Consider the following 17,124-nt stretch of genomic DNA (forward strand, 5'->3'; position numbering starts at 1 on the left):
GTTTTGCTGTAACACAACATGTGAGGAGGCAGGATTCTGCTTTTATGATCGCTCCCTTTATAGCTGTGGTGCTCTCTGCCTTCATTGCAGCGCAATCCACCAGCCTTGTTTGCTAAATACGTAGCCAGCTCCCTTCAATTGCTTGGACAGTAGAAATATTCACAAAGTTTATCTTTTTGTTTAATTTCGTCTCCAGGTAAGCCGCTTGGTCGGGGAGCCTTTGGCCAAGTGATTGAAGCAGATGCATTTGGAATCGATAAAATGACTACCTGCCGGACTGTTGCAGTCAAAATGCTTAAAGGTGAGGCTCGAGAACGAAAATTCACCTGTGAAGGATATTCTGGGCAATCAGCATTTGTTGATGGCATTGTAAGACCTCAAATGGTTGTAGCTATTGGATATAGCTACAAGATATAAACTTGCCAATCTTTTCTCACTTAGTTCAACCGAGGGGGTGAGAAACTTTCATAACAGTAATAGAATAGAGTACAGTGGTACCTCGGGTTAAGAACTTAACTCGTTCTGGAGGTCCGTTCTTAAATTGAAACTCTTCTTAACCTGAGGTACCACTTTAGCTAATGGGGCCTCCTGCTGCTGCTGTGCCACCGCCGTGCAATTTCTGTTCTCATCCTGAAGCAAAGTTCTTAACCCGAGGTACTATTTCTGGGTTAGCAGAGTCTGTGACCTGAAGTGTCTGTAACCTGAAGCGTGTGTAACCCGAGGTATCACTGTATATTCATTTTATTGTATAAATTAAGCAATGAGTTTCTTTTCCCAGTTCATTAGATTGTTTTGAACTTGGTTAGCTATTTTGAACTCCACACATGCTTTCTGCCCACTGTTTATGCCAGGCTTCCTCAACCTCGGCCCTCCAGATGTTTTTGGCCCACAACTCCCATGATCCCTAGCTAGGAGGACCAGTGGCCAGGGATGATGGAAATTGTAGTCTCCAAACATCTGGAGGGCCGAGGTTGAGGAAGCCTGGTTTATGCCTATTCTCTGTTAAATTTCCATTAAGCACATTAAATTCACTATGCTTTCTTTGTTAAACTAAGATAAAATACCATCTTGCTCCCTTTTGTGGCTTCCTTCAAGCAAGGAGCTGACCCTCACAGGAGCTCAGTGGAAGAGGTTTGCATTCAAAAACAGTGGCATAGCACGAGGGAGCAGTGGCGTAGCGTGGGGGGTGCAGGGGGGGCCGGCCGCACCGGGCGCAACATCTGGGGTTAGGGCAAATCCACGGGTTAGGGGGCGCAAATCCACGGGTTAGGGGGCGCAAATTACTTGCCTTGCCCCGGGTGCTGACAACCCACGCTACGCCACTGCGAGGGAGGGGTGGGGAAGGTCATGGGCCCAGGTGCAAATTTCCGAGGGGGTTCAACCAGGTGCCCCCATGACAGGGTCCTTCACTGAGACTGGAACTGCCAGGAGGCAAGCTGTGCCTGGGCTGGGTCTTTGGGGCTGGGGTGTCTTCTCCTCCTCCTCCTCCTTGTGGCCAGAAAAGGGACGCCTGCATGTGACCCGCCCCTTGGCTGGCTGAGAGGGAGAGAGGGAGGAAGAGGAAGGCGGGAAAGCACTGCCAGAGCCACATGCATTGCCCAGAGCACCTTGTGGCAAGGACAGGAGGGTGAGGTGACACAGTGGCGCTCTTGGCTTCGCATTTCTTTGCCTTACCTCTGCTCCCAGGTTGGGGCTAGTTTGCAAGGAGAAGCGCACTTGTTTAGATGCTGGCTGGCGAAGGGACTGGCCACTGCCTAGTCCACCAGGGGGCGCAACATTTGCCCTGCCCTGAGGCACCAGTAACCCACGCTATGCCCCTCTTCAGGAAGTCCCAGGTTCAGTCCCCTACATCTCCAGTTTGGGCTTTGAAAGACTCCTCTCTAAAATTATAGAGCCATTGTTGTTGTTGTTGTTCTTGTTGTTGTTGTTTAGTCATTTAGTCATGTCCGACTCTTCATGACCATAGCATGCCAGGCACTCCTGTCTTCCACTGCCTTCCGCAGTTTGGTCAAACTCATGCTGGTAGCTTTGAGAACACTGTCCAACCATCTCGTCCTCTGTCGTCCCCTTCTCCTTGTGCCCTCAATCTTTCCCAACATCAGGGTCTTTTCCAGGGAAAAGAGGGAATGGAGCCACTATTTTCCAGGGAAATAGAGCCACTAGCAGTCAATATATAAACAACACTGAGCTACATGGTCCAGTGGTCTGATTTGATTTAAAGCACCTTCTTAGGTTCATAAAAACGCTTTAATGAACATAGGCTTTAAGTTTGATCACGCAAGATTTTGCTCTTTAGTTAAAAAAGAAGCCACATGGACCTGTTGGATTGTGTGGTCCCTTCCTATCCTACCTGGAAGGAAGATGGCAAGCGGACCTTTATTGCTACTCTATAGACAGGACAATATCTATCTTTCTTTTTCATTTATAGAGGGTGCAACACACAGTGAACATAGGGCATTGATGTCAGAGCTCAAAATCCTCATTCATATTGGTCATCATCTCAATGTGGTCAATTTACTTGGGGCCTGTACAAAACCGGGAGGTAAGTGTTGCTTTTTGCTACTTTGTGGAGGGGGCATAGCTCAGTGGTGCTCACTGCTTTACCCCCCACTGTCTGTCATTAACGGGTTTCAAGCAGCTAGGCCTGCAGAGACTTCTGTCAACAACCTGGAGGTCAGCAATCAAGAAAAAAAAAGCCACAAAAATTGGTGTAACAACAATAGACACAACGTTTCGTAAAACAGCAATGCAAAAAACAACAAATCAGAGCTTTCCTTCCTTGGTTGCAATGTGTATGTGGGGTAGCGATATTTGTTCCTTTCTGTGCATCCTTAGAAAGCCACTTCCGGCTTTGGGGGGGGGGGGGATGCATTCACCCTGCCCATTCCTGGCCTGTTTTATGGCAAAGCTAGGCCTTACTGCAGCAAATGCATGAACCCAGTTTCTCATTGGCTGAAATAATGGTGAAAGGTGGAAGCCAAGGTTCAGGTTCAGGAGGGGAAGTTTCACTAGGCAAAGAACCTATTGATTCTTTGTGCCTTTGAGGTACTTAACTTTAAAAAGAAGCTCTAGGTTGAGAAAGATACAATGGAGATTTATAGAATCCCACAGAATTATGCTGGGTCTATTGATTTGCCCTCCCATTTTAATGCTGAATATTTTGCCACTGGGTCCCCCCCCCCCCTTTTATACATTTTCTCACTGTTTTATTATTATTATTAATTTCTAGTAAGCTAATCAGTGTCTTTCCGGTGGGGATCAAATATTTAAAATACTTACAAAAATGTTGCATGGGAAAGTGAGAGCAACTATATAATAAAACATGTACAGAGGAGGCCTGCACAATTTGACACCTACCAAACAAAACGAAAGGCAAGAAGAGATATTTTCATTCATCCCTGGTGCATTTTCAGGGATGGTAAGGAGGGCTTCATTCTGCTTGCTGGACCACACATTTTCCAAGCGTGATATGGAGCAGGGGGGGAGGAACTCCAGATGTTGCAGGACTCCAGCTCCCGTCTCTCTGAACATTGACCATCCTGCTTGGAGCCAATGGGATTTAGAGTTCAGCAACATCTGGAGGTCTACAGGTTAGCCACACCTGATATAGGCAGTTGCTAGAGGAAAGGCTGTGAGAAAGTACTCTAAATCTTGTTCCCATTTTGTTCCTTTAGGGCCACTCATGGTGATTGTTGAGTACTGCAAGTTTGGAAATCTGTCGGTGTACTTGAGAAGCAAGCGGAGTGATTTTGTTCCATACAAGGTGAGGCCTGCATGAAATGTAGGGGAAAGGATGCTCTGCTTTTCAGTTTTAAGATCCTTTTGACTTCTTTACTGTGAGATCTTTTGGATGTGAATAGGAGTTAAAATAACTGGATAAATACAATGATGTTTGGAATGCAGCTATCAAAAGGCAGTTATAGAAATTATAATGTCTCATTAGTAATTTTTCATTAGTTGGAAAAACTATTACTTATATACCTATATTTTGTATTGTGTCACAATTTCAAGTATTCTTTTTGTTTGGTTTTGGTTTTTTGCTTTCATTTTTGTCTGTTGCTTTATTTTCTCACTGAAAATTTTCAATGAAATATAAATATTTAAAAAAAAGGAGTTAAAATAACGTTTAACATTTCTAAGTGAAACCTACACTTCTGTAGGCTGTATCATGGCTGACCTTCCTTAACACTTTACATTTGCAATTACTGTGTGGACATTTCTATTATTCTCATGGTAGATTACTAAATTATACTCTATCATTAGGAAACCCTGATGTATACAGTGTTCTAGGAGGCTTAGTTTGGTCAGAATCGAGTATACAGTTCCAGAGTTAACACTCAATACACTACTTCTGGTAAATGAGCTGCCATAGCTGCTAGAGGGCCTTGAAAATTTGTGCCTTGGGTTTTTAAGACTCGTCTACCCATGTACTATCTGAAACCAAAAGGGCACGTTGGTTGCCAGATGTGAAATACATTGGTATTATTTTCAGCTCTCCTACGCCACTGCTCATCCATTAGGTCCAGTCGTGGCCGACTCTGGGGTTGCGGCGCTCATCTCGCTTTATTGGCCAAGGGAGCCGGTGTACAGCTTCCGGGTCATATGGCCAGCATGACTAAGTCGCTTCTGGCGAACCAGGGCAGCGCACGGAAACGCCGTTTACCTTTCCGCCAGAGTGGTACCTATTTATCTACTTGCACTTTGACATGCTTTCAAACTGCTAGGTTGGCAGGAGCAGAGACCAAGCAACGGGAGCTCACCCCGTTGCGGCGATTCAAACTGCCGACCTTCTGATCGGCAAGTTCTAGGCTCTGTGGTTTAACCCACAGCGCCACCCGCGTCCCTTCTGCTCATCCATATTCCCTTTCTAATAAGGTGTGAGTTTTCGCCCCTTTATTTTCTGTCATGATAGAATAATGCAAGTTCTGTTATCTCCCTCCTTTCTTCTTTCTTTCTTTCTTTCTTTCTTTCTTTCTTTCTTTCTTTCTTCCTTTCTTCCTTTCTTCCTTTCTTCCTTTCTTCCTTTCTTCCTTTCTTCCTTTCTTTCTTTCTTAAAACTTTGTAGGCCAATCATGCTCGGTACAGGCAAGGAAATGGTGAAGTCTCTGCAGACCCGAAGAAACGCCTGGACAGCATTGCAAGCAGCCAGAGCTCAGCCAGTTCCGGCTTTGGAGAGGAGCGATCTCTCTGCGATTTAGAAGAGGGGGATGGTGGGTTTTTGTCTTACATCATTATCCATGGTTTTAGAATATTGAGATCACAGTGTGTTTCCTTGGCTTCCCCATTCTTATAGGATTAGGTGTTCCTCTACCATTCGCTGATAAAATACACAGTTTATGGATACATTTTTAAAATAAAATATGTATTTTGTATCACTCTAAAATACACATGTTATATCCTTCATTGTGCAGCTATTGGGGCAGTATGGAAGTTTCCTCTTACAATATGACATGCTGAATCACTAAGGGTAACTCCCGCTGCACAACTCCAAGCATCCCTATACCTGGAAGCCAGAAATGAAGGAAGGAATCTGAAGGATGGGGTTTCTGTGTACTAAGTGTTACCTGGTGCTAATCAGGATGTGCAGTGTATTACACATTTATATACATTGACCTTTCTCTTTGCAGCAACATCTGAAGATCCTTGCAAGAACCCACTAAGCCTGGAGGACCTCATCTGCTACAGCTTCCAGGTGGCCCGGGGGATGGAATTCCTGGCCTCACGGAAAGTAAGGCATTTCTCTTGGGAGGGGAAATGACATTTATCGGATGACTGCATGCCACTGGAAACGATTGTGATAAGGATAGTGCCAGAGTTCACTCAGTGTTTCTGTACATTCTGATTTAAAGCAGTTGATATTGTAAAGTTCTTTGGTAAAGGTGTCAGCACTTGTAAATTCACCTCTCACCAGGCATACACTGGCCTTTAATTCAGAGTTTTTTAAGTGCCTTACTTACAACAGGGGTTTCCAAACTGTTGTCTGAGGACGTGGTTCATGAGCTTCATTCATCAGCTCTGCAGCATGTCTGTGGATTTATGGTTAAAGATGGGGAGATGGCAAATCCCTCACTTCAAATACTCATATTGGTTTTTGTTGTCGCTGCTGCTTTTATTTCTTTATGTTTTATTGTATTGTGGTTTGAATCCTACGGAATTCAAATTGTAATACAATAAAATACAGTAGATAAGAAATAAAAGAAGCTATAAAATTCAATTTTTAAAAAATCGTACAGCATCTAATGCAGAACATTACATTTGCTAAAACAATCAGAAAAATCATTAAGTTGGACCACCAAGACTCTCAACAATTTTCAAGTGGTCGGTGGGGTGATGTAAGCAATGGTTCTCAAACTCACATCATCTGTAAAATACAGTGGTACCTTGGTTTAAGAACAGCTTAGTTTATGAACAACTTGGATGAAGAATGCTGCAAACCCGGTGTTTTGGTTTGTGAACTTTGCCTTGGAAGCAGAACATGTTCTGCTTCCTGTTGAGTGTAAATTGAGTTCCCTCTACTATGGGAAAGCACGCCTTGGTTTAAGAATGCTTTGGTTTAAGAACGGACTTCCAGAATGGATTAAGTTCGCAAATCAAGGTACCACTGTATACTGGATTCACCAAGAAACACACCTTCAAAACAAAACAATTGGCCCCACTGCAGCGAGAGCCAGCATCTAATGTTCTACTCCACAGAGCAGTTGTTGGTAGATGTCTCTCTATGTGTGAAGAAGGGAGAGTCCAGGTGGGGCAGGCTCTGAAGTCTTCTTGGTCTGTCTCTCTTGCCATGCCTACCCCATAATTTCGACCTGTTTGTGTTACATGTACTATACCTCCACAGTTGGTACTGCTTGTTTGAAAGCGTTCTCATGTCAAGTCTTCCCACACATGGAAGGTCTATGGATGTGTTTTCAACTATTTATCTTCTCTCATTTATCTTCTAAGGCAGTGCAAAAGACTGTGTCTCAACATGAACTCTGAGTTTCATTTAAGCCTTATTGGGACATTCATTTTAATAACCCACAAAGTGCTGAGCCTTGCAAGGAAGATACCAATTAAGACAAGGTTAACAAAGCTCTGTGGAACAACCCAAATAACAGGCCCATTGTTCCTCTCCTTGCAGTGTATCCACAGAGATCTGGCAGCTCGCAATATCCTCTTATCGGAGAACAACGTGGTCAAAATTTGTGATTTTGGATTGGCCCGAGATATCTACAAAGATCCAGATTATGTCAGGAAGGGAGATGTAAGTTTCCGTCTCCGATATAGTAGGACATTTACTTGGAAAAGATATTAACAATGACACTGTGGCATATATTTAATGCTTCCTTTTGTCTATTGCTTTGCTAATAAACATTTAGGCTAGACTACCCCTAAAGTGGATGGCACCGGAAACCATTTTTGATAGAGTATACACCATTCAAAGTGATGTTTGGTCCTTTGGTGTACTGCTGTGGGAGATATTTTCCTTAGGTAAGTCACATTACTTTGGGTACCCACAGTGAAATCCCATGGGCCTTGGGAGGGCATCTCATGCAGTGACGTAGCGTGGGGGGTGCAGGGGGGCCGGCCGCACCTGGCGCAACATCTGGGGGTTAGGGTTAGGGGGCGCAAATCCACGGGTTAGGGGGCGCAAATCCACGGGTTAGGGGGTGCAAATTACTTGCCTTGCCCCGGGTGCTGACAACCCACGCTACGCCACTGATCTCATGGGCCATAGGATGTCCCCAACATCAGAGGCAGAACCCTGACTTCTGAGAGGGAGATCCTGCAAACCAGGTGTCAGAACTCCAGTGTTGGAAGTGCCAAAAAATGTTTGTTGAGGTGGTTCAGGGTCATTTGAAGGAGAGCACATGAAAATGCTTGGATTCAGAGCCATTTCAGTTCCCCAATAGGCCAGGGAGACATTTAAACCAGCTTAGCAGTCCTTTCTGGTAATTTTTCTACCATTGTTCCCAGTGGGAGAGAAACTGCCTAAAGAAGAATAAAGCAAAAACAGAGCGAGATGGGAAAGGCTTTAGATGGCTGGTTAAACTACCTTTGAATCCCCTCCCTTTTTGCCATAGGATTTCATTGTATACTTCTCACATTTTGATAACAGAGTTAATGAATGCAATCTCCTTTAGATGCCCACCCATGTCTCCATAAGTTGCAGGCAAACTAGTTCATGTTTTTCAGTTACAGAATAGAAAATGTATTTGTAGTCTGCAGTCTGTTAGTCCTCGGTGAGAAAGCAAGATGGGGATATAGAGTGGGCTTTAAATGAGCTTTACCAATATTCCATATTCTTTTTAATCAAGATAAATAACTGCTTATAATCTTGCTCTAATAAAACATACTGATATTCTCTATGGATAAGCAGTTGTATAATTTTCTTGATGTGCCCAATCTATCTCAAGGAGACTTTCCCACTGCAGTTCTCAACAGTTCTCACTTTTGGCAATAAGCATCCTTTTCCTGGTTGGAAATTGGATAGTTTTCATTGATGGTGATTTACTGTTGTTATTAGTAATATGATGACGATGATGATTGATTGAATTTATATACCACACTATACCCGGAGGTCTCGGGATAGTTCTCTGTTTGATGATGATAAGGATGGTCACACTCCTCAAATTTTACTTAATCTCACCCCCCTTCTTTCCCTTGCAAATTAAAATTTACAAATTAATAACAATAATAATGAAAAATGAGAGCTTGGCAATATGAAACTCAGATCAAATATCTGCACATCTCAGGAACATTCTATGACTGTTACTCATACAAACAGTCATTTTATTTCCCTGTCCAATGTAAGTGAGTCTCTCTAGATCCAGTCTAATTGAGCTTCTATCATTTTAGTTAGCTCTTATTTCAGTGAATTGACATATATTCAGCTGAAAATCAACACCAGCATCTTAAGCACCTTACTAAAAGGAAATCTGTCATTTCAGGAGCCTCGCCATACCCTGGTGTCAAGATTGATGAGGAGTTCTGCAGAAGACTGAAAGAGGGAACGAGGATGAGGGCGCCAGACTATACAACACCTGAAATGTAAGAATTTTTACTGGTGCAAACATGCCTTGATTCAGAAATGGATAATTTTACTTAGGAGTGGGTCAGAAAAAGGTCTCACTCTAATTCAGCCACTGGTGGCCTGTGGACTCTTTTACTAATGGCAGGAAGCGCAATAAGTCAAATATTTGGTTGCAGTCAGCTCATACATTTAAAGAACATTCAGGGCATATTTATAGCACATGTCTTTACCCAAAGCATCCTGGGAACTGCAGTTTACTCCTCACAGACGTACAATTCCTAGCACCCTCAACAAACTACAGTTCCCATGATTCTTTGCAGGAGGTCATGTCCTTTGAATGTGCTTTAATGGTGAAAATGTGACTTTTCTCTTGTTCTGGCAGTACAGTATTGACCAGCTTGTTACTCTTAGCTATTACCTACCACAATGGGATGCAGATGGCGCTGTGGGTTAAACCACAGAGCCTAGGACTTGCCAATCAGAAGGTTGGCGGTTCGAATCTCCGCAACAGGGTTAGCACCCGTTGCTCGGTCCCTGCTTCTGTCAACCTAGCAGTTCAAAAGCACCTCAAAGTGCAAGTAGATAAATAGGTACCGCTCCGGTGGGAAGGTAAACGGTGTTTCCATGCGCTGCTCTGGTTCGCCAGAAGCGGCTTAGTCATGCTGGCCACATGACCCGGAAGCTGTACGCTGGCTTCCTCAGCCAATAAAGCGAGATGAGCGCCGCAACCCCAGAGTTGGTCACGACTGGACCTAATGGTCAGGGGTCCCTTTACCTTTACCTTTACCACTAAGAAGCAGAATACGATCTTGTCCTGTGACATATTTTGCTTTGTACCACTGCTACCGTTCTCTTATATCTTCCAGGTATCAGACAATGTTGGACTGCTGGCATGGGGAACCCAAACAAAGGCCCACCTTTTCAGATTTGGTGGAACATCTGGGAAACGTATTGCAAGCAAATGTCCGCCAGGTAAAGTCATGCTCTAAAAACTACTGTAAACTCCCTGGGGTGGGGATGGGGAAGTGCCTCCAGCCACAAATCCTATATTTATTTTTTTTAAACCCTATTTTTTGTCTGTCTTTCTACATCAGGATGGTAAGGACTATATTGTCCTCCCCCAAACTCCCCTGCTGAACATAGAAGAGGATTCTGGGTTGTCCCTGCCAACCTCACCTGTTTCCTGCAGGGAAGAAGAGGAAGTGTGCGATTCTCAATTCCATTATGACAGCACGTTAGAACTGAGGTTTGTAGCCTAATGAGAATCCCATAGGGACTGCTAGGCATTTCCCTCTCTGCCAGATTTTTCTTTGAAAGTGGGGATCGTGGTGAGAAAGAGGAAGGAGTTTGTGCTGCTGTGTCTTTATATTTAGCCATGTTCACTAGGCTGCAATATTTGTAGAGCAATTCCATGCTCTGATTTTGCTGGGACCAGAGGGGTGTGTTGCCGCTACGCCAACGGGGAGTGGTCACTGCATCCGACTCAGGAGGTGAGGAAGGAAGCACCCAAATTGAAAATGTAAAAATGACAGGCATCCACAGAAATGCTGCCCACGGCTCACCAATGATCCCAGGCAGAGGTTCAGATCCCTTAATGCCTCTCACAAGGAAAGCTTTTGGAGCAAAACTCAGAAGGAAGAAGGGACACAACAAGCCATATAGCTCCCCGAGTCTTGCAGCCTCCACAGGCAGTCGTCATGCTCAGCGCGGTAGGTGGCTGGAAGAGTATATGTTCTACAAAATGGATGCCCCTGGCTCAAACCCCATACTAGAAAAAAGGGGAAGTTCTGCACCTATGTACCATGCACAGCCTGAGCTAATCAGGATGAGTGCTGCATGGACCTGGTGCTTGTACTGAGCAATCAGATCTTTGGGTCCATCTTCTTGCCCTCATGTGGGATCTAGGGTGGGCCAGCCCCCTGATGATGATGATGATTATTAACAATTATGCAAAAATAGCACCAATATTTATTATTACGGCTAAACAACCAGCATACATAAATTTCAGCGTAAATTTCACATAAACATTAAAATGGTCAATGTGGAATTTAACAATCAACATACTCATTCAATAGACTTAAAATATGTACCCAAGGAAATGTAAACTCCATTAAAAGTTTTCAGAAATGAAAGAATTTGACCCTGCTGCATAAGATCCCAGCAAGCCAAAATAGTCCCCTTAAACAAACAAACAAACAAATAAGGAACTTCAGGATGCTTTTTTATTCAGGTGAGAGAAATAATCAGTATGCATTTGCAAGACTTACTATTCATCTGTAAAGCACCAAAAATTGGCCACACGCTGTACCAACTATTGCCTTAAGTCATGTCCGGTAGAGTATATGAAACATACTTGCTTTTGAAGGCATTTATTCCCCTGCCATCAAGGCCCCAAGATAATATTTTGGCAATGTAAATATACCATTTGTTCAAATGTTCTGCCTTCTAGAAAGAGCTTTTCCGGTTTATCTGTCAGAGGTGTCATTCTCAGATCACCACCAAATCTGCCGTGGGCAACTTTCATTTTAGGCTACCTATCAGCGTTCAATTTCAGTGCCTTACTTTGGCGATGGAGGTAGCTGTTGAGGCCCTCTGCAAGGAGAATATGGAGCGCTGATTGTCAGAGCATTGGGAATGCTTCCAGCTCAGATGGTTTTCTTTGGCGAAGGGGAGTTGTGGAATGTTCGGTGCCAACTTCAACAATTCGCTTGGAGGGCGGAGGGTATGTGTGTGTGAGTTTGCTGAGTCAGCTGCTGCTGCCGTCTCCAGCGGAGTCAGTCCAAATGAAAAGAATTATGAGCGTGACCCAGACTTCTTTGTTAGTTTGCATCTTAAAAAAGAGAAAAGATGCTGAAAAACAGTAAGCCACTGAAGTTTATTTTTTTACTTTTAAGAAAAGATTGTCTCTTGGGTTTTCTTCAGAAGAACTGCTTTCAGAATCAAAAGTAAAAAAAAGAGGCTGTTTCATATACAGTGGTACCTCAGGTTACATACGCTTCAGGTTACATTCGCCTCAGGTTACAGACTCTGCTAACCCAGAAATAGTGCTTCAGGTTAAGAACTTTGCTTCAGGATGAGAACAAAAATTGTGCTCCAGCGGCACGGCAGCAGTGGGAGGCCCCATTAGCAAAAGTGGTGCTTCAGGTTAAGAACAGTTTCAGGTTAAGAACGGACCTCCGGAACGAATTAAGTACTTAACCCGAGGTACCACTATAGACACTTTGTCCTGTAATCAGCCATGGTTCCCCCGCCCCCTGCCTGGATTTGCACATGATTGTGGCAGATGGATCACCTGAAATTATTACAGTGGTACCACTGGTTACGAACACTTATGGTTATGAACTCCACTAACCCGGAATTAGCTGCTCCTGGCTGTGAACTTTGCCCCAGGATGCGAATGGAAATCGGGTGCCAGAGGCTCGCACACAGCGGGAGGTCCCATTAGTGAAAGCACGCCTCAGGATAAGAACAGTTTCAGCTTAAGAACAGACCTCCGGAATGAATTAAGTTCGTAACCAGTGGTACCACTGTATGATTATGATGAAGTGTCTGCCATAAACACAAGCCTGTCAGCCTCTGCTCAAACCTTACTTACAGACTTGAAGTGGGATGAAAAAAGTTTGAGTTTCTATTTGCTACAAATGACTCAAGATCAGTTCAGGTTACCAAAAGCATGGTCAAAGCCATGGGTTGGAGAGAAATACCTCATCAGAACCAAAAGCATATTGCTTTCCCTGAACTCATGCATACAGTGGGGGGGGGAAGTATTTGATCCCCTGCTAAATTTGCCCGTTTGCCCTCTGACGAAGAAATGACCAGTCCATAATTTTAATGGTAGGTTTATTGTAGCTGTGAGAGACAGAATAGCAACAGGAAAACCCCCAGAAACCCAGAAGACAAAAGTCAGAGATTGATGTGCATTATAATGGGTGAAATAAGTATTTGATCCCTTTGCAAAAGATGACTTAGTACTTGGTGGCAAAACCCTTGCTGGCAATTACAGAGGTCAGACGTTTCTTGTAGGTGGCCACCAGGTTTGCACACATCTCAGGAGGTATTTTGTCCCACTCCTCTTTGCAGATCCTCTCCAAGTCAGATTTCAAGGCTGATGTGTAGCTACTCGAACCTTCAACTCCCTCCACAGATTTTCGATGGGATTAAGGTCTGGAGACTGGTTAGGCCACTGCAGGACCTTAATGTGCTTCTTCTTGAGCCACTCCTTTGTTGCCTTGGCCATGTGTTTTGGGTCATTGTCATGCTGGAATACCCATCCTTGACCCATTTTCAATGCCCTGGCTGAGGGAAGGAGGTTCTCACCCAAGATTTGATGATACATGGTCCCGTCCATTGTTTTTGCTGTTATCACTGTGTCTTGCCTCATGGGAATCCACCTACACTTCAGTGCCTGCAAGGGTCTCAGTAAATAACCCCTTAGAATCCACAATGTGTGAGATATTGTTTGCTCTTCCTCCTCAGTTCCTGTTTGCATTGGTTGGGCCTCTGCTCCACCGAACACCCCTTCTTAAACATACCCACATTTCATTAGATTGCAGGAATGGGCACCCTCCCTTCTATTTTGAACAGAACAGAGGTGCCAAGAGTTGCTTCCTGGGAATGAATGTGGTGGTGGCTGATGCCAGTGCCTTTTTCCTGTTGATGGGCAAGTGGGGAGGGATGTCTCCCTCATTTTGTGGTTGGTGGAGGTTGGTTGGTCTACTCAGGTGAATGGGGTACTGCCCCACCAACTTCAGTTGGCCTCCAACTTACCGCCATATTTTTTACAGCAACTCAGGGGATGACTCTGCCTATTATTCACTCTGACTCCACCTGGTACTAATCTCCCTGCCTTCCACTCTACCAGGGCCTTTGGCCACCAGCCAACACTGTTTGTGATACTCTTAGGCATGGCAGCCATTTTGTGTTACTTCATGCTCCATGGCAGCTGTTCCGTTATGCCACTCCACCATGGCAGCCATTTTGTAATATGTAATCATAATTACAAAAAGTGCCCATTGGTGCCCCCCTAAACATTAGCAACCCCTGAACTTACAGGAACACTGACAAAGGCAATATATTTGTTTTCCAGTCAGCACCGCAAAGGAAGTAAAAGAAAAAGCCGTCCTGTGAGTGTTAAGACCTTTGAAGACGTGCCTGTAGAACCAACAGTAATAACAGTGGTTCATGACGTAAGTCTTTGATTTTGCTTGTGCTCTTCAGTCCTCATTGCACTTTGCCATCGATTGATCAATTTGACACATGTCTTTCAGGATAACCAGACAGACAGTGGTATGATTCTTGCCTCAGAAGAGCTAAAGGCACTAGAAGATAAATCTAAACAGCTGATGTTGCCCTTTAGGTAAGAAGGGGCAAGTGAGCAGTAATGTATGTGTTTGTTTCAGAATGATTTAGAACAGGAGGGGCCACTTGAAGATTATTTTTTTTTAAGACTGAGGACAGTACCTACCCACAGACTTACAATCCAAAAGACATAGCCCGGAAGGAAAGAGGGATGGGTAGGGAGGAGGTAAACAAGGGAACCCAGGCACCCATACTTAAAAGTTACATATAGTGACAAACTTCATGTTGGGGAGAAGAGGAGCCAACTGGGAACAGGTATCTCAGCAGGGTCAGTGGAGCCTCCCACCCCTCCCAGTGCCTGATGGAATGGTGGTGGGACGCGGGTGGCACTGTGGTCTAAACCACTGAGCCTCTTGGGTTTGCAGATCAGGTTGGTGGTTTGAATCCCCACAGCAGGGTGAGCGCCTGTTGCTCTGTCCCAGCTCCTGCCAACCTAGCAGTTTGAAAGTACACCAGTGCAAGTAGAGAAATAGGTACCAGTGTGGCGGGAAGGTAAACGGTGTTTCCGTGTGCTCTGGCTTCCGTCACGGTGTTCTGCTGTGCCAGAAGCGGTTTAGTCATGCTGGCCAAATGACCCAGAAAACTGTCTGTGGACAAATGCCAGCTACCTCGGCCTGAAAGCGAGATGAGCCCCGCAACCCCATAGTCGCCTTTGTCTGGATTTAACCACCCAGGGGTCCTTTACCATTACCATTGGTGGTATATGCTTATCTGCAAAACAAAACAAAAATTGAACTGGGGGGGGGGGGAAATTGCAGAGCGTGTTGTGGAATTGCTAATTCTGTATTTTTATTTTGCAGTGGCCTGGTCTCCAGTAAAAGTAATGAGTCTGTTATGTCTGAAGCTTCAGATCCAACAAGTGGCTACCAGTCAGGATATCATTCAGACGATACAGACACCACGGCATACTGTGGTGAAGAAACAGAACTTTTAACTCTCAGGAAAGATGCTTCTCAGACTTGCAGTGCACTGGCCTATGGCGCTGGGATGCCCCTTAGCTCACCTCCCACTTAAGAAACCCTCCAAAAGAAGGAATAACTGGAACTTGCACCAAACATGGCCTTTTTCTTGAGCCAGTGGCATGGGACACCCAAAACATCTACATTCACTGGACTGGAAAGTGTATGTGTTCTTTTACTGCATCTTATTTGATGAGAAGGACCCAAAGTGCTCTGTGGAATACTGGATCCAAACTTATTCTTCAAGAAGCCCATCAGTCACCACGCAGCACTGCCAGGGTTATGCCTGTTTTAGAGTACCTGGTGACAGTGTTGTGAACTGTGAGGTGTACATGAAGTGGAATATTGATACACTACATTTCTATGCAATGATATGAACGTGGAATAGTGTTTGGCCAGAACCATTTGGATTTTCCATTTCGCCAGTGCCTTTCTTGTCTTTGGGCATCTGTCTTCAGGAAGGTGCTATTGCTACTTTGCTGGGCTCGTTGAACTATTTTCATTTATTTCTCTTCAATTAAAGGGGCCTTCAGTCTAAATCTTCCTGGTGGATACTGGCAAAAAGCAGAGGGTCTATCCCTCTTACTGAGAGAGGTCATGTTTTGCTGTGTGGTCCTTGATCAGCTGAGGTTCTATCAGTGAATGTTTCACACTGAAACAGACAATTCTGTCTTGGCTTGGTCAGTACCTATAGGCTCAGCTAAATGACCCTGGAGTTTTACCTTATATTTTTGTGATCCTTGTTTATTTGGTCGCTCTTGATTTACAGAACCGTGATTCTTGCTGGGGAGAGGGGAAATCCTGATGCAGTGCCAATGTAGCCCAGCAAATAGCATTATCAGTAAGCTCACATGTATCACAGACATGTTGCATAACTAGCTGCTCAGATTTTGACTGATGCTTTTCAATGTAGGAGTTGTTAGAAAGTTTTCTGTGTGTTTGTATGCCAGAGTTTTTAACACGTGCTGTAAATTACAATATTTCCTTTTTTTAAAAAAAGACATTGTGAAACTATGTTGACTGCTCTTACTTTTGTATTTTTTTATTCAATACTTGTATAAAATTTCAAAACTTGGGAAGCTATGAGTTATCAGAAGTGGCACATAGAGTATTTATAGCCTGGTTGCGTAGAAAGAAATGTAATATATTGTTGAAATAAATATATGTTATATATAATGAAAAATGTGCTGTTGGCTTCAAGCATATTCTGAAAACTTGTTGTGGATATATATGTGTTAGGGCTGATTCCCAGGTTTCTGTTTTTCCTGCCTCATCTTCTTGGTAAATGCTGTAAAATTTGAGAAGACCTGAATTAAAATGTGTGAGAGGCTCACTTTTACATCAGAATCATGGCTGCCTCCTTGGAGGATAACCATAGAAATATAGAGTTGCATATATTTATACAGTTATATACCTTATACAGAGTTAGAATATTGGTCCATCTTGCTCTCTACAATGACTGGCATTGGCTCTTCAGGGTTTCAAGATGGAGATATCTACCTGGAGACGCCAGGAAATGAAACAAAGACCTTCTACATGCAAACAAGTGTTCTACCACTGAGTTATAGTCCTTCTGCAAGTTTGGGCGTGTGCCAAGGCCTCCCAGAAAAAGAGAAGGCCCACTGCTGTAACGGTGCTGTCATTCCCATTTTGGGCAGAGTATTCAGTAAGATTAGATACAACCTGAGGAGTCTCAGTTTGATTGTCCATCTTCTTCCTCTGAAGGTGCTGTAGCTGAGAACCAGCACTGAAATAACCTAACACCTGCTTTTGAAAGGAAGTTGGTCTTACTTC

The 17,124-nt window shown here is 44.0% G+C and overlaps 1 protein-coding gene across 2 annotated transcripts in view; it reads left to right on the forward strand.

Moving 5' to 3' along the window:
• KDR (kinase insert domain receptor) overlaps positions 1–16,677 on the forward strand; it is a 49,955-nt gene extending 33,278 nt beyond the window's left edge. Inside the window, exons 18-31 of one of the 2 annotated variants that reach the window (XR_014568052.1) lie at positions 197–301; positions 2,429–2,542; positions 3,675–3,763; positions 5,066–5,210; positions 5,628–5,728; positions 7,121–7,243; positions 7,359–7,470; positions 8,931–9,030; positions 9,880–9,985; positions 10,108–10,259; positions 14,100–14,199; positions 14,281–14,369; positions 15,172–16,139; positions 16,177–16,677. Coding sequence is in view for 1 of the 2 variants with exons in the window: in XM_083755380.1 (XP_083611506.1) it covers positions 197–301; positions 2,429–2,542; positions 3,675–3,763; positions 5,066–5,210; positions 5,628–5,728; positions 7,121–7,243; positions 7,359–7,470; positions 8,931–9,030; positions 9,880–9,985; positions 10,108–10,259; positions 14,100–14,199; positions 14,281–14,369; positions 15,172–15,385 (1,550 nt within the window). In the remaining variant the exon portion in view is untranslated. Of the gene's footprint in view, positions 1–196; positions 302–2,428; positions 2,543–3,674; positions 3,764–5,065; positions 5,211–5,627; positions 5,729–7,120; positions 7,244–7,358; positions 7,471–8,930; positions 9,031–9,879; positions 9,986–10,107; positions 10,260–14,099; positions 14,200–14,280; positions 14,370–15,171 lie in introns of both variants that reach the window. The other variant, XM_083755380.1, reaches the window with a different exon arrangement.
• Positions 16,678–17,124: the final 447 nt, after the last annotated feature.

The sequence above is a fragment of the Podarcis gaigeae genome, assembly GCF_964106915.1.
Source record: "Podarcis gaigeae genome assembly, chromosome: 9".
NCBI lineage: Eukaryota > Metazoa > Chordata > Lepidosauria > Squamata > Lacertidae > Podarcis > Podarcis gaigeae.